This window comes from Falco peregrinus, chromosome Z (genome assembly GCF_023634155.1).
Source record: "Falco peregrinus isolate bFalPer1 chromosome Z, bFalPer1.pri, whole genome shotgun sequence".
In the NCBI taxonomy this organism is placed as follows: Eukaryota; Metazoa; Chordata; class Aves; order Falconiformes; family Falconidae; genus Falco; species Falco peregrinus.
In genome coordinates this window covers 12,093,810-12,119,739 of record NC_073739.1, presented here as the reverse complement: position 1 = coordinate 12,119,739, position 25,930 = coordinate 12,093,810, and the positions used below count along the sequence as shown (strand labels likewise).

Here is a 25,930-nt window from a genome sequence, read left to right as displayed (position 1 = left end):
ACACATGGGTGACTAGAAACCCATAACAACATTTGCTCCAGGTGAGTGAACTCAAACATAAGAACAAGTTCTTGTAGTCCAAGGTACCCAAACACCTCAGTATAGGAATGGCCATGGATGTCACAAACCAATTAATCCACCACAAATGCAAAGTAAAATGCTCTAACTTGTACTTCTTTGATTGATATGTAAAGCTACCATGTTATGTCTCACATCCACAACAAGCTAGCAGCCCCCACATGACAAGAACTTGTAGTTCTGTAGAGGTGAAAACTTGTTAAGCTGCCCTGGAACTTAGTTGTGTGTCTGAGCTCAGCATTTTAAATGTCTCACAATCAGAGGCAAGGAAAGCAATGATTGAGTACTAACCAACATGAACAAAATTTTGCACACATCTGAAATAAACATTAGTGTGAAATCTTAGAGGAACCATGTTGAGAACTTTAGGGGCAACAGCAACACTGAGGAAGCAACCTGATTCCATAGTGGCCTGGGAAATGTAGATGCTCTCATACATGATCTTACTACAATGAGGACAGAGGGAATAAAAAAGGTGGCCCAAGTGGTCTTTAATGACTAATTTTGATGGGCAAGCTAGAAAACATTTTGGTTCGTGCTTCCCAAACCTTTGTGCACATAACAGTGGGAAAAAAGAGGGGCAACACTGCTAAAATGTTACTGTTATGTCTCCCTGATTCATGACTGAATAGTGCACATCTGTGCAACGCCACCCTGGGAAAATACTATGAAAGCTGAACAAAAAGGTCACACATTTACACAGCAGATACGGGCCATGTCCTGAACTTGCAAACACCCAAGAGGTGGCTGAAACCATTCTGTGAATACACCACTCATTTGCTGGCATTCCTCTCTTGTGCTTCTTTCCCTAGGGAGAAGATAGCTGCAGCTGTGGTCTGTAAGCATTGGGCAGCAATGCTGGAGTGCCCATGGATTGCTGAAGTGCCTGTCTTCCAGGTGTGCAGCACCAAGCACCTGGGGCTTGGGTGGCCTGAGGAGCCAAGGCCTTCCCATAAAAGAAAATTCCCCAAAATTCTTGTTTACACTTTCTTTGCTTTCTCTCTCCGTGCAGCACTGCCAGATCTGGAGACTTAACCTGCTCAGAAGCATGGCAGGAGGGAGGTTCTGCCTTTTTCCAATGGGCCAAGTTCAGTGGCTGAGCTTTAAACTTTTTGTATGTCAGCTGGAAGACCTGGGTGTGTATGTTTCAGCCATGACCAGCAGCAGGGCACGAGGCTGACACACGTCAAAGCAGCACTGTGAGGGACAGCTAGGTCTCACCATTTGTCATGGTGGGGACATGTGAGAAACAGCCAGGCTTCAGAGATGATTGGGAGAAGAGTGTTTGGCATTTTGGGTATTAAGGTCTTTCAAGACCAACCTGACATAGGTAAGCACATCATTAACAGCATATAGGGCTGGAATTACCTTGATAGCAGTTTCCCCATGCCTTGGATGTGAAAGGTCAGGCATTCCCTGGTAATATAACATTAATCCAGCCAGCCAGGACCAGAGCAAACCACAAAAATACTGTGCAAGATGCATTCTCAAAAAAGAATATCATGCCCACCTCTAGAAACACAGAGTCTGGAGCAGTCTACTTACTGGTTATATTCTCCTTCTTAAAATCTGTAAAAAGACAAGACACAATGTAAGGAGGGGTTTTCCAGGATGTAATATATCTGGATGCTTGTTTATGAGTGTGCTATGGGAAAAAGTTCCCTCCCAGTGGTGCTTAAGCAGCTTGTTCCTTTGCAATGGCACCTGAATGGCAATTTTGACATCATTAAGACTGATTTTGGCAATGAGATTGTTATGACCCTCTCAATAAGGAGTCAGGCCTTATTTACATAGGGGATTTTTCCTGCAGCTCAGTTGAACAAGACAGGCTGATGCGGCTGTCATAGTTCTGTGCACAGGCACTGACAGGATGGTACCCACCACCAGACTTTAGTTGTAAATTATGGATTACATCCTTCCTCCCACTTCCCTTACTAAGAACACAGCTCTCCAGACAACAGGCATCGTGTGCCACCTTACCAAAGAAAGGGATGCGGGTGCAGGTGCTGGGGTCCTGGTGCAGGCTGGGCAGCCTATTGCATTCAGGAAGATTGAGAAGCATCAGTCCTGGCTTGTAAATCCCCTTCTGAGAGTTTTCCTCCATTGAGAGCCATTCCTTAAAGCAGTAGAGATCCTTTACAGCAAGGCAATTCTCTCTACATTATTTCGCAAAAAACAGTGAAATACAGCAGTCAATGGCTTGTTAACAATGGCTGCACTTCGCAATGGTGTGCAGGGGTTACACAGGCTGACAGAAATCCATTACCAGGCTACACTTCTTTGAGTCAGACTGTCTGGCTCATGTACCATAAAGGAAACTCTGTATAAAATGTAACAGGTTCCTTTAGGAAACCCACAAAGCTGCACTTTTAATGAAGCAGGGTTATGCTCAAAACATAACACACACCACAGTCTGTGACGAGTTCATTCGTATCTTTTCCTACAGATTTATTGCCATCTTCTATTAATAAACATTATGTCTTGGAGTTATCTTAGCTTTTTTTCAGTACATTCTAAAAATCTCACCTGTCTTCTGCAAATTGCACATTAACATGTCATCTACAAAAGACAGGAGGTGAGCTGCAATTCTTAACCTTTTAAAACTAAATATTTGCCTGTATTTTTAACCTCACAGAATCACCCATCCAATTCTATTCTTTTATCCACAAAAAGTATTCAGTTCCTTTTTATCTCTCAGCTGTGTGCAGCAAAATTCTTACAGTGCCTGGTAAAACAAGATACCTAACTATCTCCTACCTAGTGTATTACCTCCATTTACCTCCATAACAATGTGAAACATTCACTGACAAGAAGTGCTTTGGATGTTTGAATGTTACTTAGGTCAGAAACTGTGCATGAAGAAGGACAGAGCAGAAATACCTGCTCTGGGGGAGGAAGACACTGTACCATACCGGAAAGTTTGAGAAAAGTTTGAGAATGAAGATTTGTTGCATGAGTGAGTCAATTTATCAGTGATTTGCTTATTTATGTACTCGTTCGTGAGAGGATGAGTCGCAAAACCATCTTTGAGGTCATGTGCAGAGATTACTTTTGCTGAGCTCAGCTGAAGTCCTTTGCAGATCCACATCCTTCCCAACTGTCAGTGATGCAGAAAGGTACTGCTGGGGTCTATGGTGAAGGTTTCAGCCAAATTCAACACCTCCTGTGTTGATGAAGTCTCTACTTATACAACAGCTTTGGCAAGAGCATATGGCCATGAGTTTTGGTAATGACTACCAACACCGCAAACCCTCCAGCGTGCCTGAAGGATGGAAGCCATTGGGAATTCTACCAAGGCAGCAGCTTTTCTGCAACTGCAATGGATGCCCTTCAAGTCTGCAGGCTGAAGCCATTAAAGCCCAGCTGCCCCATGCTTGGTTTTAGCCACTGCTGCTTTATTCCTTCCTCACTTCCATAAAAGCCAGGATGCAGCCAGATGGTGTAATTTATCTTTTTTATGTTAAACAACATGTGGAATAGGAATGACCTTCTGAAGTAAAGAAATGTTTAGCTAGAAAAATGAGAAAATCTTGCATTTGAAACACTGATTGACACTTGGGAGATCTGGATTACATTAGCTGCCTTCAGTCCTGAAGCCTGAGCACCCTTAAACAAGCTCCTTATTCAGTGTGCAACTGCAAAATGCAGATTGTTCCTCTGCAATCCTGTCCGCTCCAGCATTAAAGGCAGGTTATCTTCACCCACGAACCCATCCCAGGAGTGTGGCAAGGCAGCCAGAGGGAGGGATGATTAGTCTCCTTGAGCTGGGTTCATACCATCATTATAACACTTAATCCTGACCAGCAAGAGCTTGATGAGATCATATGCAAAGATTGCTTCAGATTATTATTAGAAATCTTATGTCATGTAAATGACAGATGGACAAAGAATAGTAGTAGCAAAAGAGAACAAGTGGGCCAGTAGCATTTTAGGCACCACAAAGAATTGTTTAAGAGGAAATGGAGACACACAGACCTGACCAAAGTGAGAAATTTCCCAACACGAGTGCCCACTGCAGCCTGGTCACTTCATATCAGCAGTGGTTGAAACAGAAATTGAGGGGATTTCTTTTGCCATCACAGAAGCAACCAGTGGTAAAAGGCAGATGTCATCAAGAATTCTGGGATGAGATATCACTTTCCCATTAAAATCAGAAAAACTCTAATTTTAATCAAATTGCATCCTAATTCACTTTAAGTGGATTTTTTCCCCATGTTGCTTTCTTCTGTTTCACTTCATCTTGTTTAACCTCCTAATTATTTTTATAAAAGCTTTATTCAGTCTGCTTGTCAGTTGTTATTCTTGCTAGCTAGCTTCCAATCCAAAATTAACATAAAAAATGACATGGGGAGAGAAAAAGTGGTGCAGAGAATAAATAACAAGACAAAACCACATGGAAATATGTCAAGGGAAATACGTCCCTCAAAAACTGGGAGAATTCTCTGGCCTCTGAGATAGATTAAGTATTTCAGCTGAAAACTGGCGTAGTCTAGCCAGTTTCTGCAGAGAGGTATGAAGTTGTCAGTTAAAAACAGATAAGATAAATAGAAAGTAACCAAGGCCATGTGAAATGTGTTCAAGAACCCCAAAAGGTCTCAGCTGTTCAGAAGTACATATTAAATGTCTGACTTATCACAAGGAGTATTGGGTTAGGGCTTTGCAAGAACTCTTGTCCAGCTGAAGTCTTCTGGGAACAGGAAACGGGAAGGATGCCATGCCAGGGCTCTTGTCATGAAGAAAGCTGAATTTAAATCTGCATTAAAACTACAGGGGAAAATCATTACAGGGAAAAAAACATAATGCTGGCTTGTGGATTTGAAGAAAGATGATGCCAGGCAAGTCCATTAAGATTTAGACATATTTGCAAATGATATGCCTGTTAGCTCCAGATCAAGTGCAGATTTATGCTGATTTATGTCACTCTGACTTCAGAAGTGCCCATGAAGTGCAGGCCTTCAGACAAATCACCATGAGCTCTGGTCCTGCAGAGTCACTCATGAGCAGAGGTAAATGAAGCAAGACCCAGATCCCCCTAAAATGCCTCATGGAGTGCTGTGCAAAATCCTTAGCTGACAAATGTGCTGTGCATGTGTGGCTCAGATATAAATACTGTCACACATCTTGAGAAAAGGCAGAGAGATCATGTACTGAAGGGTGCAATGACAAAGAGCAGAACAACAAGGCAGCAGGGAGGAGTTTGCCAGCAAAAAGCAAGTTTCAGTACTTGGCCGCACAATTATCTGTGGATACTTGCACATAATACTTCTTTCATACGATATATGCAGCTACTATGCTAGCATAGACACCAAACAGAGAACATAATGTATTGTCAAGCTTCATACTGGGATTTTCCTCTGTCCCTTCATTTTAGAGATACTGAAGGAGGACCAATGAGAAAGGTCCAGATTGTGAAGACAACATGTTTCTGATTGTCCTAAAAAAGTCCCTACATAACTGGAAAAATAATTGCCAGTAAACTACATCTGGCCCAAGTCCAGCTGGAAGCATGCTTGCCATGTCTGCAGAGAAGACTTGTATTTTAGTTGAGACACTAGACTTGGGACTGCTCTCCTGATAAACACAAATCTGAATAATCTGTTTTAAGATGTGGTTCAAGGAGGACAAGAGCAAAGTCCTGCACTTAGGCAGGGATGTCAGCTGCCTAAACGTGAGATGGGTAGTGACCAGACAACAGTCCCTCCAGGGCTGAAAAGGGATATGAATCAGTTGTGGCCAGCAGTTGTGTTAGGAAAAAAGAAAGCTTCACCCTGAGACATCTATGTGGGGCTGTCTTCTGCAAGGCACACCAAGCAATCATCATTCCATTATAGTTAACATTAACAGAACATGGGCTGGAGGCTGTACATACATACTTAGTGCTTAAGGAAAGATGAAGAGCAGAGGCTTCAGAGGCCAGAAAAGCAAGAGCTATGATCAGAGCTCAGAAAAAAAGTCTTTATTCTAGTCTGGGAAGTTGGGGAAGATGTAAAATCTCACTGCAAAAAGGAAGGGAAGAAATACATCTCCATGGCCACAGTGGAAGGACAGAGAGCAATGAGGGAAGGGCTGCTCAGAAGATTGCACAGGGAGGGAACAGTGTCCCTGTCACTGGGATGTGTTGCACAGACACCTGTCAGCAGTGGATTAGCTGTAGTGGGAGATGCTTTGGACTTCTCAGGGTCCCTGCCAGCCCTGTTTCTATGCACATTTCTCTTCATACAGGAGGACACAAGAGCCAGATGGGAGGGAGGTTTGGTTTGCTAGGTATAATTACACTGGCAGTGTCTTTGGTGTCACCTTTTTTTGTTTCATCTCTGTCATGACAGGAAGAGCTGAATGTTTAGTGTATTGCCTTGGTCAGATTTTTTGCACACACTGTAACCATATTTAGTCAAAATTCCAAAGAAGCAATTACATTTGACAGTAATAAGGAGTACATACTGACCTAGTAAGATTTAACTGATAACAATATGTTAATTATTTAAATCTATTATGTCATTCAAATGGATATTTCTTTTCAACACTGACTGCTAAAAGTCCAACATAACACAGATGCCTGGGTCTGAAAGTCAGTCTATGCAATGAGCACAGAGAGAGCTGGATCATGTCATCTTTGTGCATACAGAGGAGAGAGCAAAGAGAAAACCCATGCAAACCCAGAGGGCCCATTTTCGCTCTGTGTTACTGCAAGTCTGGGCAGACCCTCACCACGTCCCTGCTGCCTACACATTCCCATTAAATTAAAGTGAAAGATGAGCATTTTTTTTTTTTTCATTTACCTGCACACTGGTTTTGGAGCTGGCCCAGCTCCTGAGGGATTGCACTCCTGGAAGATGTAGTTACACAGCAGAGACTCAGCAGCCGGTTGGCAGAATGAACTCACCATTTTCAGTTCAGTCCAGACAGTGTGCACAAGCAGCTCTTGGGTCTCCTCTGGGTCAGCATAGGAGGAGTTGAAGAAAACAAGAGCATTCTTCGCCAAGATAGCATTACAGACCTCACCTCTGTACGTGCTGCAGTAGCCTGCATCACCCTTGTACAGCTTGCTGTCAAGGACAATAGCATATACACACGGTAAGTTCCCAACCCTAAACAGTTGCAGGAGCAGGATGTCTAGGCCCTGTTTCTGAATAAAATGGCATCTGTAAAGCTAACAGAGGGCAGAGGAGAGGGTAGATAGTTATGACTACTAAAAATACCTAATACCATCCATGAATGAAACTTCTGCAAGGAACCCCAGTGTGATCTCAGCACCCTTCTGGAAAGCTCCAGAGCTAAGGCTCTGGCCAAGAGTTGCTAGCATTATAAGTGGGCAAAAAGACTGAATGATCATGCACAACTGTGACCTAGCATGGCCGCTCACCCTGCCCCTAGGTCCTAATGGGAAAACGTTTTGTTTTCATGCTTCCCTGCAGTAGAGATCAGTGGTGCTGCCTGCTGCAGACCTGTGATAACTCAGGATATTTTGCTGTGCTAACTAGCAACAGTTTGATTTTGGATGGATTCAATAAGCAGGAGCCAGGAGAGTTCCACCCGACATGTGCCAGGAAATTCTTCCCAAGATCAGACCAGCCAAGATCCTACCTGCCCCTCCTCAGCTCCTACACCCCTCCCAACCCTGCTTCTCTTCTACATGCATTTGGGTGGGAGAACAGAGAGGTAGAGGCACAAGACTGCAGTTTTCCTTTTGATGCTTCCCTGCAAGGTCCAGCTTCTCCTCTGTTTGCCGTATCTCCCACTTCGAAAACTCCTGCCGCAAAGCATGGGGCCAGAGCTATGCTGGAGCAATAAAAAGCACAGCAGGGTCAGCTCCTTTCTGGGCTGTTTATTTATCTTGCCTGCATTTTTTGCCTCTAGCAGGAGACAGATGTCATCCCTCCCTCGCCTTCTTCCCCACAGCCATCAGAAGAGAGCAGTAGGGCGAGGGCATGCACAGGTCAGCTCCCATGGCCACCCCACGGCAGCAAGGTCTGCGGGTGAGGATGCGTCCTCTGCTCAGGCAGCCTGTGGGATGCAGTGCCCTCAGTGCAGGGGGAAACTTGGGAAAACCTCCTCCCCTGTGTGCAGGAGACAGCTGAATCGAGGAAGGAGGAGGGCTGGGTGCAGCTGTCCCCACTGCTCATTCGGTCAGTGTAGCTGGGGTCAGGGAGTTCAATTCACAACACGCCAACCATTTGGAGCAGCCAGCAGAGTTATTTGTATCTTTGACTTTTGTTTTTTTCCCTTGTCCAAATAGTCACCCATTGTCAACCCTGGGGGTGCTTGCTGTTTTTCTATAGAAAGCTGGAGGTACATGGACAAAAGATTATATAGGATGCTCAAATGTCTGCTTCTCAGATCCTGCTCACTCCAGATGACATTCTGTGGTCCTGGTTTATCTGCACTACTTTGGGCTCCGTGTCAAATTTTTTTCAATTATTTTTTCATATATGTCACAGTGGCTAAAATATACAGGAAGGCACCAATTCCTTGAAGTAGTACCAAAACAGCAGCGATGCTGTGACACCCTGCATCACCCAAGGCTTCATGGACACCCCTTCATGTGACACAGGCACCCTCCAGCATCCTGTACCAGTCCTACAGCCCACAGCCCGTGGCATCTCCCTGGCACAGAGCAGGTTTCCCCACAGCACTGAGCTGCTCCCAGCACACTGCTAGAGCTGTCCTTGGCATGGCAGAGGTCACATTATTCACATTTTCCTGATGATGCTCGTTGTGCTTAATCTGAAAAGTATGTCCTTCCTGAGCCCCAAGGGGCAAAAGAGGGCACAAGTGTGCGTGGGGCACCTGTGCTGCTGACTTCAATGGGCTGCAGAAGCAGTCTGATGAGCCATCAGTGCTAATATTTGTTTCCTTGCTTTTTTAAAACCTGCAGGGAAACATGGACCGGGCTGCAATGGAGTAGCAGACATGATTCTCACAACACCTTGTCACAGAAAGGGAATTCCGTGCAGCAGATGTTGAGAACAACTGTAGGACAAAAGGGCTGAGCATTTGATCACTGTTCCCACGCCTGTCACACCTACAAGTGCAGGTGTAAGGCATAAGTCTACCATCGTTATCGGCTAGTCACTAAATCACTTACAGACTTCCTGAATCAATCTTGCAATCCCCTGTGAGGGAGGCAAGGGCCTTTGCAGGGAACCTGTGTCAGCAGAGTGGCAAAGTCATTTGCTCAGACTTTCTCAGGCTCTGCTCTTTGAAGGCCAGTAGCTCGCAGCCCTCCTTACAGGTTAATCCTCTCATTTTCCTTCCAGACTCAGCTGCTAGTGCAGCATGTAGAAATACGCTAGAACTCTAAAAGAAAAAGCCAACCAAACTGTTCAGTATTCCAAAAAATACCAAGCAAGACTGCATGTATGATTACATCACATCACAACTGCATGTGTGGCTTTAGCCATCCATAACTCTGCTTGGAACCGATATCTAAACTTCTCTTGCCCAAACCTGGTGATCACCTAACCAAAATATATTTATTATTATTTAACTTGCAGTTAAACTTTTACCTGTAAATTTATAAGGTCAGTGCAGTTGCAGATGTGTAACTGTGAACAGAATTTATTCCAGAACATTCTGCTGACTACCATGTTTTAAACACCCTTACTCCTGTGCAATCCACTGCTTGCTTTATACAGAGGCATCCTTATCTATCTGGGCCCAGTCTCCAATCACGCCTGTATAAAGTTGAACGTCATCTGCATGCCTAGCACCCAGAAACCCACTCCCTTCATATAAGCCCAGTTAACCAAATCTCCTTTGTTCATCATTCTTCTTCTCCCTGGCCCAGAGAAAACTCTAAGGCAGCCACAGAAAGTCATTCTTACCTCCACTCTGCTGACAGGCACCAGAAACAGGAATTGTGATGAACCAGGAGAAAAAAGAAATGAAAAAGACATTAGTAACACTTCACTGCCCCCTCTGAGATATGGGGTGTTAAGATTGTCATGCTAGGAAATCTGTGTGAGACCTGTAAGCTGTCTGAAAAGGATGCAGTATTAATTCTGTCCTTAATTTTGCACCTTCTTGTGGGGAAGAAGAGTTGAGCAGCACAGGATGATGTATGGGGAAATGAAATGAGGAGGAGGAAGTGGACTGTTGGATGCAGTTCTTGCTGAGGTGGACCATTGCACCCCAAACACTTTTACCCATATCCTTTGGATCCTACATAACTAGCAAATAGCATCCTCTATTTAAGTTACCCATGCACCAATTACTGCAGGCAGCAGATGGGAGAAACCAGGGGTGGAGGATCAGCACAGGCAGATGGCCATGCCCCCCACTTGCAGTGCTGTGGGGAGTTGGGCTGTGCTGGCATGGGGAGGAAGTGCTGAACATTAGCCAGGGACGAGGACACCTCTGCCCTGGGACCCTTGGGAGCTGGGATGAGGCCAAGGCAGGCTCCTGCTCGGGTCTGGGGAGCTGCTGCCCTCTTGCTGAGCACACACAGCCTAGAAGGGAGCAATGCACCTTTTCCCACCAGCCTAAAGCATCTGCCCTCCCTACTGCACCTGTACCTCTGTTTCATGGGGCAGAGCCTTGCCTGGGCTAAAAGCAGAAGTGAGGATGTAAAATACAGTACCAGGTGCTGAGTCTTTTAGAGGGCAGAGCTTGCTGCTAGGTTTCAATGCCCAGTGTAAGAAAGGGCATGGTTATTTTCCCAACAGAAGCTGAGGCACAGAGAGAGGGGCAGGTGGGTGCCTGCTTAATAGCAGTATCACCTTATGTCTGGAGTCCCAGATGATTCCTCTTTCCTCTAACTAAGCACCCACACCTTTCTCTTGGTGTGACAAATGCTGTCAGCTAGCTTAGGCCATTGGTATTTCTCCTCTTTTGGACCATCCTTTCCCCATTTGGAGATGTCCCTGGGAGCAGAGGTTACCCCAGGCACGGCGGGCTACTGCTCTTACAACAACCTCTCTGCTTTCTGGATGAACACCCAGAGAAGCCAAACTGCTCACAAAAGCTATTTTCACCTTGCTGTTAGGTGATACCAGCACTGGGTCATGGCCACAACTTCCTCTGTATGGATGAACTTACCAAGTGTGCTTCTGGGACACAAAGTACAAGATGGCATCAAACATTCAGGAAGTGACAGTTGTGCCAGTCTCCGAATTGCAAGAATATATGAGGAAATAGCCTGGTGGAGGGTACACTTCTACTCAAATTTAGCCCCCTGCACAATGTCAGGTCTCCAAGGTTTTCCCTCCTCCTGTAGAGTACTTAATACCCCTTCCCTCTCCCACCACAGGGAAGCTAGAACTGCAATTGCAAGGGTAAAAAATTAATGACCCCTTCTTTCCCAGCATACCTGAAATGCTGATGGTTGCTGCAGCTTTTGCAGCTCCAAAAGTTTTGCTGTGTTTGTTCATGGCAAGACAAGTGAATAGGCCAGGTCGGGTGACATACACCTGCAGTCTGGAGTCAACCACTCTGTCCTTGACACTTTCGACTATAGACCCTGCAGAAACCTAAGACAGCAAAAAGTCCAATGGAGTGCTATTTCCAAAAAAGGCAAACAAACCGACAAACAAAAGGAAAAATCTAAAAGCATCAGCCTCAAACATTTAAACTGGCAGAGGAAGATGTAGCAAGTAGGTAGAAGTGGCAGAGAACTAAAGGTGCTGGTGTTATTTTGGTGCTTTCATAGCAGCTGACTTTGCAGACAAAAACAAATGTTAAAGACCTCTCGTATTTCACATTTCAGCAATACTTTTGCAATTAATTTTCTGTTCCAGAGGGCTTCAGTCTCAGCTTTGCTCATGTCATTGAGTTGGCTAATTACTCCAGGACCTCTACTAGTAGACTTTTTGCCTGTTCATGCCTTAGCAAGGAAACGCATCAGGTGGCTTTGTAGATCCTGGAGTTACAGACGGAGAAAATAAATAGTTGGGAAGTTGTTGATTCTGGATTAATATAACCACTGCCACACTTCCAAAGCAGTCATGAGCAAAGCAAGTGCTGTGACTCCAACACTTTGGCAGAAATCTCGTAGATTTTCTTATCTCACACCTGGAAATACGGAAAGGGCTGTAGCTGTGGTGATTTTGGCCAGCTCTTTTCCCAGATCAGAAATTTCCAGGTAAATGAGCTTGGAGCCTGCTAATTTTGGCCAATTGGTCTTGATTTTATCCTCAAATCTTTCCTGCTTATATGGAATTCATTAAAGTAAGAGGTCCAGCAAGAATCTACCTTGGCAAAGGCAGTGGGAAGGAGCAGCATTGTCTGCTCTATGCTTCATACTGGCAGGAATCATCAAGTGTAATCCAAGCAAGATGTGGTTGCCAGTGGGTCCCACCAGTGTGGCCCTAAGGACAGTGAGAGTTGTCTCCCTGGATCAGTCCCAGCAAAACATTTTACCTATGCATCTATCTGAGAGGTTGGAGGGATCTATCTGACTTCCCTGGAGATTAGTAGAAACGTTATTTCAATGGGTTCTGTGTCTGTTCCCAAAGTATTAACAGTAATCATTGAATCAAGAAGGGAAGCATCAGTGCTGTATCATGACTTTATTAAGCAGATTGGTTTTTCTCTGAAAAGAAAATGCTGAAAATAATATACTTGTTTTGCCTCACTCAAGCTCAACTTAGAGTTGTGGTGAGGGAACATGCATGGGACGAAATCACTGAATAACTAGACCAACACAGTTTGTAAATATTGTATCAGGGATGGGTGGTATGCCAGTCACTTTGCAAATGCAGGGACCAGAGATATTTTTTGGCCTTATGCTGTGAAGTCAGTTCAGGTGGATGGGAGCTCAGGAGGCTTTTTTCACAACTTTCTCTTTTAATACAGTGTTGGTCAGATTGATTTTTAGAATGTTTTTCTCCTCAGAAACTAAGCTCCTCAGCACAAAGACATTTCTGGGATCTTCCTAGTGGAAAGGAGGAATTTCTTTACAGGCTGCCCCTGCCTCTCAGTAACCACCCAGGAGAAGTGGCTGCTGACCTCAAGCCACTTGCACTGATCCAATCTTCTCTCACTCCCTAGTCTCAGGCCTGGGGCATATCCCATCCTCCTAGCTCCACTCCCAGCAGAACTAGACTTGTGTCTGACGAGCACAGAGAGCTAGGATTGCTCATCCTGGCCTTTGCCATGGGAGGAAAAGGGTGCTCAGGTAACTGCAAGCAGTACAAGCAGTATGTGTGCTCGCATGCACTGTGGGCAATCTCAGGTGAGTGTCACGTAGTTGTGCCTCGAAGTTCCACACTGGCCAGCTGTTGTTTTCTCTATTGGGAACCTCAGGCTGTTTTCTTCTGTTAATTGATTCCCTTCCCTTTTCAAATATGTTCCCTGAGATTTTGTTTCCAACCGGTCTTTTTTTTTAGCCTTTAAAACATTGCCTCAGCCATCACTGAAGCAGAGATCTTTTCATATCTTCACACCTGGATCAATTACTCTTTGTGGTGTGGAAAACTACAGTTTAAGGTCCATGATACCCAGTGGTGCATAGCAGGAGGAAAAGGAATTGTGTTTCTGTTTAGGTAGGCAAGGCAGCTGCTGAGCAGAGGAGTTTCCATCCTCCTCTTCAAAGGCAGCTCAACAACCTTCAGTAGGTTCCTACTCTTTAGACCTCAGGACAACTACAAGCTGGTGTTCAGAGACTGTATGGCCACAGTCATATTGCATCTTCTAATGACTCACCATTGCTTGCTTGTGAGCCAGCCCTCAAATGCACGTGCTCCAGTCCACCCACTTCTTGGCCTGACTTTCCCAGAGACAGGCTTTCTTTAAGATCTCCTTGCCATATTTAAAATGAGGCAGTCTAAAGCACCACTCTCCTGGGACTGGGCTTTGCCTTGCAGACAAGAGTGGGCAGAGCAGATGGCCCTGAGGGGGCTAAGCATTGTCTCACAGACAGCTCTGTGTGGGAGTGACACACCAGAGTGTCTTGGCAGAGTAGAGGTCTGTGCTCCAGAAATACTCTGCCATTGCCAGGGATCCCAGACCAGAACATTCCTCAATGGGGAAGAAGTCTTCAATAAGCACCTGCAATTGTCTCAGAATAATTATCACCAGAAACTACCAAGGACTCACAGGGCTCTGCAGAGGCAGATCTGATCCATTTGCTGTTCTGCCTGGCAACCTTGAGGGAATATAGAAAATCAGCCCTAATGAGACTGGAGGACACAATCAGATTTAGAGGAGATAAGGAAGGCAAGACAGCCTGCAGAGTAGTCCAGGCTCCTTAATAACGTATCTTAATACATGGGAAGAGGGGATACAGACCAGGACGGAGGTAGCCTCCTGAAGCTTGAGCAAGAGCATTTATTGGTCCTGTTGGACAAGCAAGTCCACAGGAATGGCTATGGTCAGCCAGTAACCAGAAGGATTTGACGGTGACAGGTTCAGCGAGAAAGAGCAGAGGCAGATTGCTGGCCTGCAAACAGCAGCTGCTCCACCTGTCTCCACAGCATCACTCCCTGGGGCTCATATCCTTAAAAAAGCTTTTGAAAGACCACAGAGAGTATATATATGTCCATATATATGCCCCATATATGAGGTATATATATGGAGTATATAGATGCCCATATATATCCATGCAGAGAGTATATATGTCCACCATAACTGAATGAATGCTAGAGGAAACCCTTGCAGAGCTGCTATGACTGTGGTGCACAGCTTGCTCCCAGGGAGGCAATATCAGATGTCAAGCTCAGTTCAGCTGAAAATAAGGTATTGCTATTGCCTATACCGAGACATGAAAACCAGATGAATTTAAAGCAGGCACCTATTTTAAATGGTGGAGATAATTAGACCATGGAACAATTTCCTGTGAGAAGCAGTTTACTTGCATCTCTTGGTGCCTGCCACTGGAGAGGGTATGCCTTTCCTGAGGACATGCTTCTAGCCAGAAATAAATTGGTGACATACTTCAGTGCATCACTTAGGTCAGTCTAGAAAAATTCAGATCTATTCATCTGCAAATATACTGTGTATATATGCTGTCCCACAGGTATTTTGCCTCAAGACAGTATGCTCTACCTAACTACCTCAGTTTGGTTTATTTTGTCAAATAAGCAATTTTGCCATGTTATTGCTAACACATTAGGAAAAGGTAGAGGAAAAGTGGTTGCAGAAATACCTAAACCTGTGATGAAGCCCTAGAAATCCTGGCTCAGAGGAAAGTTGTACACATCTAAAGCACCCTTCATCTCAGGCTTTCCAGACCCTAACAAATGAACCCATGCAACACCTGGGAGAAGGGGGGAGAGTGTTTTGCAGAGGACAATACTGCAGCAGGGAGGTGGGGCAGAAGGAACCTGATCACACAGCAGAGCACTAAGACAGGAATAGAAACCATGGGTGCTGGTTGGCAGCCCATATTTTAATCCCTGGGCTGAGCTTCCAGATGCTAACAGCCCTCTGGGGCCAAAAGAATGAAAAAAGAGGTACTTACAGCTTTCCCGTTTTCCAGCCAGGTGATGGTGGGAACTGGAAGGCCGGTCGCTGTGCACCGCAATGTCACCACAGACCCAAAGGTGATATTTTGGGATTCGGGAGCATTCAGGATTCTGGCAAAAACTGCAGGAGAAGACAAAGGTGCTAGCTGAACATCAATGTAATACTGAGGCTGGGGAGGCATGGGGATGCTCCCTCCCTAACAGGTCTTGAAATAAGCCATAGCCCTATGAATAAGAACAGAGTGTAGCACAGGCTTCCCAGGGAGCAACAGTCTTGGGAGAGGGACAAGGAAAAGAAAGGTGATCAGTGTGATTATGTTCCGCACCTTACAGACCAAAATTTTACCTCTGGAAATTTCTACATCACCTGAGTTTGATGTCTCAGAGGAGGTAATGTGCAAAGAACCAAGGGCAAATTCGTTGGTAGTGTGCAAATGGGATAGCTTACAGCAAATACACAGCAAGTTACCATGCTGCCCTGCCAAAGGTGTCTTCATGCAAAGCTTGTTCAAAACCATCAAGAAGGACCATCAGCACAGTCACATACCATGAAGGTTAAGGGTCAGATCACATCCTCTAGTGTGATCACAGTGATTAGAACTTACCATGGAGCGTCTCAAACCCCAGTATTTTCCATATCATGACAGCCTGCCCTAAGAGGTGAGAGTCTAACATATGGCGGAATGCCTGGCAAAGATTTCAGGAAGATGAGGTTGTGGGGGAAAGCAGGTTTTAAAGGGACTTTTCATCTCTACTGCACTTGCTTCTTTTGTGGTAATACAGTTACTGGGCAGTTTGAAGATAAGCAAGTGCCTCCCTGCCCCAAGACTTTTTTTATTTATTTTGTGTGTGTGTGTGAAAAGAAGAACTGAAATTTTTTTCTGAAAACTTATTTCTATCCAGAAACACAACTCTGATGGCCTTCACAAGCTGTATTTCATCTGCTGTACTTGGACCACATAGGGGAAAGCAGAGAAGAAAGACATTTCCCATATGGAACATTGTAGTTTGGACCAAAAATTTTTAATTGAGATGCCTGAATCTCTGTGCAGAAGCAGGCTGAATAGTTCTGTGCCATTTCTTATTCCAGTTTCTTATGCTTAGTGAGTAAGGCTTGCCCTCTCCTTCTGGGCTGCACAACAATGATGAAAAGTCTCCATCAGAAATTTTAGTAAGCAGGGGAGTTTCTCTTGGAGTTCTCAGACAAGCCTGATGCCTTGTTTGCCACTTTTCCTATCTGTATGGCTACTCTTACCAACATATCTGACCATGTCACAGTCTTCTGTGTCTCTGCCCAATGCACCTCTTGGCACTGGCCACTGGTTGCTTCCAGATGGAGACCTCCAACGCAAAACAATTAGAAGATCAACACAGTGACCCTTCAGAAACTGAACATCTGTCCCTGCCATTTGGATGGGAAGGCTTCATCTGCAACAGTTCAGTTGGAATAAAAAAATAAAAAAGTACATGCTTTCCACATAGTCCTTCCACCCAGTCCTGGCCTGAGAAGGTGTTGAGCCTAAATCCAGCTTCTGCTCATGGACAGGTGACACTAAGACTACATTTCAGTGTAAAAACGTTTTTCTCTTAGAAGCACAGCTATTCAATAGACTTTTGGGCAGGGGTTTTTAGGAAGATTAAATTTCATGATAGCTAAGTGAAAAGGGCAGGAGCATATATATTACATTCAGCTTCTTAGTTCCTCTACAGTCTCCAAGCAGTCCCTCATTGTCAATGTTTGGTGCCACTTGCTTAAAGTCAAAGCAGAGCAGTGTCAGGGCTGCTGCATCCCCCCTACCCCTCAGCAAGGCAGCAGGTATGAAGATACACCACTAATGAGGAAAGCTGCAGTTGCTAGCCAGGGACTTTTCTGATGAATAATAACCAAAATGAAACTTCAGGCCACTAACACCAGATGGTTATGAATTCAGCCCCGAATGCCTCGGGCCAAGCTCATAATTACTTTTATACTTAATTCAGGGAAATCCCAAACCTCTGGGCCAGTCCTGTGGCAGCAGTTACATGCCCATGTCTCCTGCTGAAGGCAGCACGTTAGCTCCCAGAACTGGAATTCAGCTCTTAGTGCTTTTCTCATGCTGCTGTTGGTTTCTCAGTGTGCTGTGAGGGCACTGCCCACCTGATGATTCTGCTGCTGAGATCCTGCCCAACTTAATTAATATAAAAGTGATGAATTAACAGCACCCCGTTAGCCAGTGCTAGACTCAGGCATGTATGTCTTCCTCTGTACTGCCTGCTCTCCCAAAATCTGCAACAATCATTCAGCTAGGAGGGAAAAAAGGACACTTTGAAAATTATGGCAGTTGCCCAAGCAGGGAGCAAAGCCACATTGAGAGCAGCAGCTGGTCCAGCTCATGTGCAGTGCCTGTGGGAAGGCCAGAAAAATACATCCCGCTCCCCAAGCTCCTCCTACCATTGTTGATCACTTGCTTTGGTACCCCAGCACACTGGTGGTGTGAGTGCTTGCCTGCCAGCATAGGGAAGGCAAAGGGTCAGGCCATTCAAGCATAAAACACCAAATACAAGGATAAAAAAATCTATTGATGGCTGCTAAGCATTCACATGTTTCTTGTGGAAAGTATTGCAGGTGTATTATCTAGCACAAGGAGGGACAGCTAAATAAAAGCGGGCCTACAAAGAAATAAGCTGATTTCCTAAGTGTGGAAGAATGGAAGATCCTACCACCCCCAGTGCCACGACATACATTTCCAGGAGTTTCAAAACTGAAGTTACAGATTTAATACTTGTTAATAAATGTTAATTTCAAGTACTCACATTTGCATGCTTTTTAAAAGTGTTTTACTGAAAGTTTAGCTATTTAACTTAAGTACTTAGCTTAGATGCTGTGAATTGAATAACCTGGGGGGGGGGGGGTGGTGGTGTTACATTCTTTTATTTTTGAGTAAGAAATTCCCTGGGACTTCTCAGATCCCAACAGGCTTTGTAGTGCCACTTAATGGCACACCCAGGGACACATTTTCCAAAGGGCTTTTCATCACTTTGGGAAACAGCATCAAATAAAATAACGTAAGCTATTTCTCATCCCCATCATCTACATCATCTATAAGTGGATGATCAACACGCCGCCGTTGCCAGCAAACTTGGGTGCTGCAGGAAAGCCAAGACAGGTTGTGTGAGAGTAGCCAGTGTCATCTTCCACCTGTGCAAAGTGGGGCAAGACCAGCAGGATGAGCTCAAGTTCCATTTTGGCAACTGGATCAGCAAGGAAGTCAGTCCTGTAGCTAAATGGAGGAACCCAACGCACAAAACTGTGACATTTCCCCACCCCCCCACCCCACCCCACCCGTATCTGGTAGCTTTCTAGGATGGGGTTGCATCTTTGGCAGATGAGGGAAGAGCAACTGATGCCATCTACCTTGACTCATGCAAAGCTTTTGACACAGTCCTGCATGACATTCTTGTCTTTAAACCAGAGAGACATGGATTTGAGGGATGAACCACTCAGTGGATAAGGAATTGGCTGGATGGTCGCACTCAGGGAGTTGCAGTCAACAGCTCAATGTTCAAGTGGAGACAGGTGGTGAGTGGTGTTCCTAAGGGGTCCGAACTGGGACTGGTGCTGTTCAATTTCTTTGTCGGCAACATGGACAGTGGGATTGAATGCCTCCTCAGCCAAGTTTGCCAGTGACACCAAGCTGAGTGGTACAGTGAACACACTGGAAAGAAGGGATGCTATCCAGAAGGACTTTGACAGGCTTGACAAGTGGACCCATGATAACCTCCTGAAGTTTAACAATGCCAAGTGCAAAGTCCTCCACCTGGGTTGGGGCAACCCTCAGTATCAATACAGGCTGGGCAGAGAATGGATTGAGAGCAGCCCTGAGGAGAAGGACCTGGCGGTGCTGACGGACAAGCTCAACATGACCTGACAATGTGTGCTTGCAGCCCAGAAAGCCAACCAAATCCTGGGCTGCATCACAAGCAGCATGGCCAGCAGGTCAAGGGAGGTGATTCTCCCCTTCTACTCTGCTCTCGTGAGACCCCATCTAGAGTTCTGTGTCCAGCTCTGGGGACGCCAGCATAAGAAGGGCATGGACCTGTTGGAGGGAGTCCAGAGGAGGGCCATGAAGATGATCAGGGAGCTGGACCTCTCCTACGAACACAGGCTGAGAGTTGGGGTTTTTCGACATGAAGAAGAGAAGGCTCCGAGAAAATCCTATAGCAGCCTTCCAGCGCGTAAAGGGGGCCTACAAGAAAGCTGGAGAGGGACTTTTTACAAGGTCTTGTAGTGATAGGAGAGAGCGGGATGGTTTTAAGATGAAAGAGGGTAGATTTGGATTAGGTGTTAGGAAGACATTCTTTCCTGTGAGTGGTGAGGCACTGGCGCAGGCTGCCCAGAGCAGCTGTGGATGCCCCATCCCCAGCAGTGTTCAAGGCCAGGCTGGATGGGGCTCTGAGCAACCTGGTCTAGTGGAAGGTGTCCCTGCCCATGGCAAGGGGTTGGAACTAGGTGATCTTTCAGGTCCCTTCCAACTCAAACCGTTCTGTGATTCTGTGATAATTCTATGAAAATACACAAAGGAAGAAGAGAGGCAAAGGTGAGGAAGAAATGGCAACCCTGATTGCACCGACCTAAGCAACTGGCAGGGAGAAGCAGGTGAGAATGCAGGGAAAGGCAGGAAGAAGGAAATGGCAATAAATACTTGCAAAATCCACATTGTTTGGTGGGCTCAGGACATCATTTTGTTTTCATTTTGCCTCAGAGTGAAAATTCCCAATAATCAGGTGATTTTTTGCACCTATCTTACTTGCCCTCCTTTTCCAGAGCCTCCTGAAAGTGGATTTTGCCAGGACCTTTGCCTGTTTACCTATATAGCCACAAGATTAACAACATTTACATCAGGACCCCCAGGCTCCCAGCACAGGATTTACTCAAATGCATGCCAAAAAGCATTTAAGAAGGGTGGGCAAAGAGGGCTTCATTTATCTTAAGTGGAAAACAGAGGAGCTGGAAATGAAATTCAGCCAGCTGAAAGCCAAGCCAGCACGTTGTTTCACTCCTAAGCCCCATAATAAATGTCATTTCTTTTACAGCCCTGCTAAATGATGTGATGTGCACTGCAGGGCTTGCTAGGAGGTATCTGCACTGTGGCCAGCTGCTCTCGTTTCTGAGAATTAGGTAATATCATCCAGTCCAAACAGTAGGGCTTTAATACAGTCACAAAATTTTTATACTATAAAAAGATTAAAGCATCCCTCACCCCCCCTCCCCCTAGCTTTGAATGGTTAACTCTTTCCAGATGACTATTTTTCCTGTCGCCTTTGACTGAGCTCTGTTTCATTTCCAGGGCTTGGGGCCTGATCCTGCAGTTCTGGTAGATGCCTGCCCTTTGACTGGGTAAGGCCTGGTTTTTTTGTTAAAGCAAGCTGAACTGGGGCTGTCACATCCAGGCAGCAGCTTGGGTGGCCTGGGACAAAGTGGAAAGCAAAAAGTGATACCCAGACATCACAGGAAACCATCATGCAGCCCCAGTGCAGGAAGATGCCCCTTTTAGCCAGGGTTTCATGAGCCCTAACACTAGCTTTGACACGCTGGGCCCAGTCAAGCACTGGTTTTCGGGTGTGGCATGGGTTTTTTTTATCCAGAGCCTCCACTACCTTTGGTGAACCCTGACTTTCGAGCACATGAGCAACACTTGCCAATGTACTTGAATTAAACCAGCCTGTCAACATCTGTGTGTATGCACATCCCAGACTTTCTTGCTAGCCCTGGCATACCATAAAGCATACCTAAGAGTCCGGACTGAGAAAAGGCTAATCTTGTGTTAGCAACCGCCCGGCAAGGATGAGTTCACGCTCTCTTCCCACAGCAGTCTGAGCCTGGCCTAACACATGAACTAGACCTGGCCTGTCCACACTGCCAGATCTGATACCCCAGCCTGCTCCACTTTCCTAAATTGTTTTGATTTTATTATGAAAAATGGCCTTTTGGGTGATTACAGCCAGGTCTTACACCAAACGTTTTTCCAGTTAAGCTACAAAACACGGTTGGTAAAGACAAAACCTTTCTGCAAAAGACGTTTTCCTCTGGTACAGCTGGTGACATGTGGAGAACCAATGTGTCTACATTGCTGGGGGAATTGATAAGTTACATGTTGCCTTTTTTTTGTTTATGTTCACCAGTGTTCCCGTAGCTCTTTCATATCTGAAGCACAACAGATTGAAATGACTCCTTCTCTAGAGAGGAGTTCTCTGGACTTGGACTTTGCTAACTAATCCGTAAAAAATCACTTACACTTGCCACCTATATGCTCTGAAGAACCACAAACTTCTGCCAACGTGTTCGCAGTCCTTTGCCAGTGAGATGTCCAGTCGTTTAAATCCCCATTCAGATTCATTCATCTCATATCCATTCACTCTTCCTTGCCAGTCTAAACCAGGCAGACAGGAGAGGTAAGAAGCAGAGGGGCTATATTTCCTTCCCACTGGTGAGAGATAAGGGGAGGTCTGACAAATACATTTATGAACACACAGAAAGCCACAGCATTTGTGTTTTCTGACATTTCAAATTAATCCGTGTAAAATCCCAACAATTTTTGAAATACCAGGGCTAAGACCAGGCCACACATCTTGCTCTTGGATCAGCAGTCACAGAGACAGCCACGCCAAGCTGTGTGCAGCAGCTAATTGCATGCCAAGAGCCAGGGCTGAGCAAAGGAGGAATAGTCTCCACAGCTGACACAACGGGACTGAATCCCAGCTCAGAGAACAAACGAATTATTCCATAAGCATGGACAGTAACTCCTCTCACAGTGACAGCAACCAGCACTGTGCATGGCTCACCTCACGCCTCCACATGGGAATGGCTCACATTGTACCTTTGCCACTGCTCAAGGCATGCTGCCACCCTCCCACACACTTCCAAAACCACTGGGTTAATAATTAAATCCCATGATAACTGCAAGGTCAGTTTCACTTTGATCTTTAAGTATTTCTTACCAAAACTGCAATATTTATCTTTTTGCAAGCCTGCTAAGTAATCACAAAGAAGAGCAAAATGCCACAGGAAAAGCTGATACGAGACACTTCCACTTATCTCTATGAAATTGCTTATCCGTTTTTATTTAATCGCTATGCAAAGATGCTTATTGCCAGAGAACCATGTGTATATAGATTATCAAAAGAAAAAATGGTAAAAATGCAGTAGGAAATGCATACAACCACTGTATTATTAAGGAACAGCACTGTTAGGTGTGGGCCCTGGAAAAGCAAGCTGCAGGGGCACTGTAAGTAAGCAGTACTTCATCATCCCCTTGCCCCTCACCTGGTTATCATGGTAATCCTCAGGGACAACCTCCCCAGTGCATTTGAAACATGAGTATTTTGTACAAAATCTCAAAAATCTCAAAGCTCTTCTGTCTCCTGATAGGCGATTTGTGAGATCTGGGGCTTCAGTAGTCCTAACACCTCATCCAGCACAGGCCAGACAGCATAGCAATACATTGACACTCAACCTAGAGCCTGAGGCTGTGAGATAGATGGCAGGAACAACTAAAGATGTGTGTGGAAGGGTGCTGGAGGAAACCACATCATCTCCATCCTGAACCATATGCCTTCAGATTCTATGCTCTGGTATCAATATCAAAGCCAGTTTTTCTTAGCAAGGCAATAGCTTTTCAAGGTAACCTTATTCTAGGGTGAGCTCCAAGGTTTATGGATGGTAGGACAATTTGCATCAGCAGAAGGACTTATATAATGTTAAATGCACCAGCCAGCACAGTAACTTCTCAGCTGTGAAAGAATTTGCATCACATATACATGTCTCTGGAATCCTAAAAGCAGACCTTGCAAATATGCAAAGCTATAATAACCAGGACTAAAATGTAAATAGATAGCTTATATCCTGTGTAACTATATAAAACCTGTTCTGTACAAGTGTTCATTTCTATATACAGAGCAAACACCAGATTCAAGGACAAGTGAGGATAACATGTTCAAATTACTTCCCAAGGAAATTCTTTTCATGTCAGTACTGGTCTTACATATGTGTTTGGTTTCTTTGAAGGAAAGACCCTTCTAAACCTCCCCATGCTATGGCTTTTCCGCAGTATGGAGACACATCGCTTAACTCTGCCATTACCCGTTATCACATGTGAAACTGAATAAGAACTTCCATCTCCTGAGTCAAAAAGCAACTCTTTCTTGTTCCAGTTATGATCACTACCCATTATGACCACTGCCGAGGCTACCAGTGTGCCTGCATGTACTGAAACCTCCACAGCTGCACCAAGTCTTGCCCTCCCACTCTCAGGAATGGAGCAGGCAAGTACATGAGGCACTGGGATACCCAAAACTGAGATAAGACCTGCAGCATCCTGACATCTGGTCTCCACCAATGGGTAACAGCAGTGCCATAAATTTAATTACATGCCATGTGAAAAGTACTTCCTTTCATCTCTTTTAAAGCGGTGCTAGCAGTAGCTGCTAGGATGTTTCTTGTTCTGGGGTGATAACAAGTAGCCTGTTCCTTGCTCACCTCACCATGTGTCCTTGGTCTTCAGCACTGAAAACTCTGCTAGTCCCTCCTAACAAAGAGATTCACCCTCATTCCCTGTTCTCAACTCACAGTTTGAGGTTCCCTTTTTGTGACAGTCTGCCTGGGGCTACATTCAATTTCAGAGGTGTGAGGGGACCATTCCTCCACACAGCAGCACAACAACAGTAGACACTTTCTGTTCCATAGTATAGGCACACACACCCTAGAAATATTGTGTGACACTAAAACGGGCATTAGTGCTAGAAGTAAAATCTTGAGATGTACAGTTTGGAAGAGTCAGTTACAGTGGAAAGAGAGGGCTTTCACCTCCACTGAGGCTAACCTGACTGAGAAAGTTGGAAGAGGTCCATGGAAGACAGAAGGCATCAGCCTTAGAAAAATGGTATTGATCCACAACTTACCAAAACTGGACTGATAAAGAGACTCTATTAGATTTCCAGGTTGCCTTCAAAATCGTGTCTTTCTGTGTCTTCAGCCCCAGCTCCATATTGGTTTTTCGATGTGGAAAGGCCATTATTTCAGGATGGTTGTCTCAGTTTGCTCTGCCCCCCTGTATCCGATAGCTATGGATATTCTCTATCCTCTACTCTGCTGTTGACAGGAAACACCTGCTTCCTAGCTACCCAACACAGTTTACAAGCCAGAGGGATTTTTGTCTGCAATATCTGTTTTTTTCCTTAAAACCACAATTCATGCAATGATGTAAGAAATTCATATATAAGTGTCTTTCCAAACTCTTTGTTAGGGGAAAGAGGTTTTTGCAAGAGAAAATAGAAGGACTCAAATTCTCATTAAAGAACAATTTCTCGTACATGTCTTGTCAGAAGCCTCATGCTCCAAGGAGACATGCTTTGCAGCTCTTCGGTGCAAGAGGCCACCCTATGCAAATTACTCAAAGGCAGCACACACCTCATGCCTATGTCACAGCAGAGCAAGCCTCAGGAATAAATTTATAGTTCACACTTTTTTTGTTCATTTGCTGAAGGTCTGGGACTGTTTTCTTTCTCCTGCAGCTTGCCCTCTTATGCTGTAATTAGAGCTATGGTCATATCTGCAGCATCTAAGAACCTCAGGGTGATGATGGTAGATGTTAACATTGGGTAGGAGGAGATTTAATGAGTTATTCTGGGCTTTCAGTTATGCCCATGCCACCCTGCTGAGTCCAGTAAACTACTCTGGTGTAATTACAGACAAGCTCAGTACTATTTTCTTTCCCTGTAATGCTCCCTCCCCACAAAGCCTTTGCAATTTTTAACAGCAAATTGCAGTAATCACCATTTACTGCCATAGGACACTATCTGCAGGTACATACACCACCATCACTGTGTGTAGGGAAGGCAATCCTTTCCCAAGGTTTCTGCCTCTGCTCATGGCAAAGCCAAAAACTCAGAATTAATATCAGAATTTCCCTGAGCAACTTTCACCCAGCTCTTAAATGCAAAACTGCAGACTTCTTTGTCAGTCTGCTGTTTATCGATCCATCTCACCCAAAACATCCTACCTCTGAGGATGGCACAGATAAAAATTCAGATTTCATATCCATAGCTGATCTATGGGAAAGGCAGCAAGAATCAGCATAACAGTGCTGACTGACTGCTTTGGTGGTCTCTTGGTATGTCCCTTTCCTCTTTTGTCTACACTAAGTACAGATGTGTTGACAAAAAAATGTAGAAAAATTTTTGGATGGCAATCTGGAGTCAGTTTTCATTTGAAATAGGACCCATCTCTGGAATACGGTCCATCTAAATTGATAGATCAGCTGGACTAAATACATACTTTCATTCTTGTTATGTGAATTGTGGTGTGGCTGTCTTGTCTTTTGATTTATCTGTGATGCAGATTTGTCCCAAGGTTACTTAAGAGGTTAGTCCACAAAACAGCTGAAAGAAGCTAGTGCTTTACACTTCGTGGGCTT

At 45.0% G+C, this 25,930-nt stretch overlaps 1 protein-coding gene across 5 annotated transcripts in view; it reads right to left on the bottom strand.

Annotated features, from left to right (window-relative positions):
* The window catches only part of MUSK (muscle associated receptor tyrosine kinase), a 55,444-nt gene that overhangs the window by 12,933 nt on the left and 16,581 nt on the right, over positions 1-25,930 (bottom strand). For 2 of the 5 annotated variants that reach the window (XM_005239287.3, XM_027789316.2), the window contains exons 6-11: positions 15,476-15,600; positions 11,387-11,546; positions 9,903-9,909; positions 6,858-7,124; positions 2,059-2,234; positions 1,624-1,647 (exon numbers count right to left, since the gene is read on the bottom strand). In XM_005239287.3, coding sequence (XP_005239344.3) covers positions 1,624-1,647; positions 2,059-2,234; positions 6,858-7,124; positions 9,903-9,909; positions 11,387-11,546; positions 15,476-15,600 — 759 coding nt within the window. Of the gene's footprint in view, positions 1-1,623; positions 1,648-2,058; positions 2,235-6,857; positions 7,125-9,902; positions 9,910-11,386; positions 11,547-15,475; positions 15,622-24,621; positions 24,627-25,930 lie in introns of all 5 variants that reach the window. The other 3 variants (XM_055791058.1, XM_055791059.1, XM_027789317.2) reach the window with 3 other exon arrangements.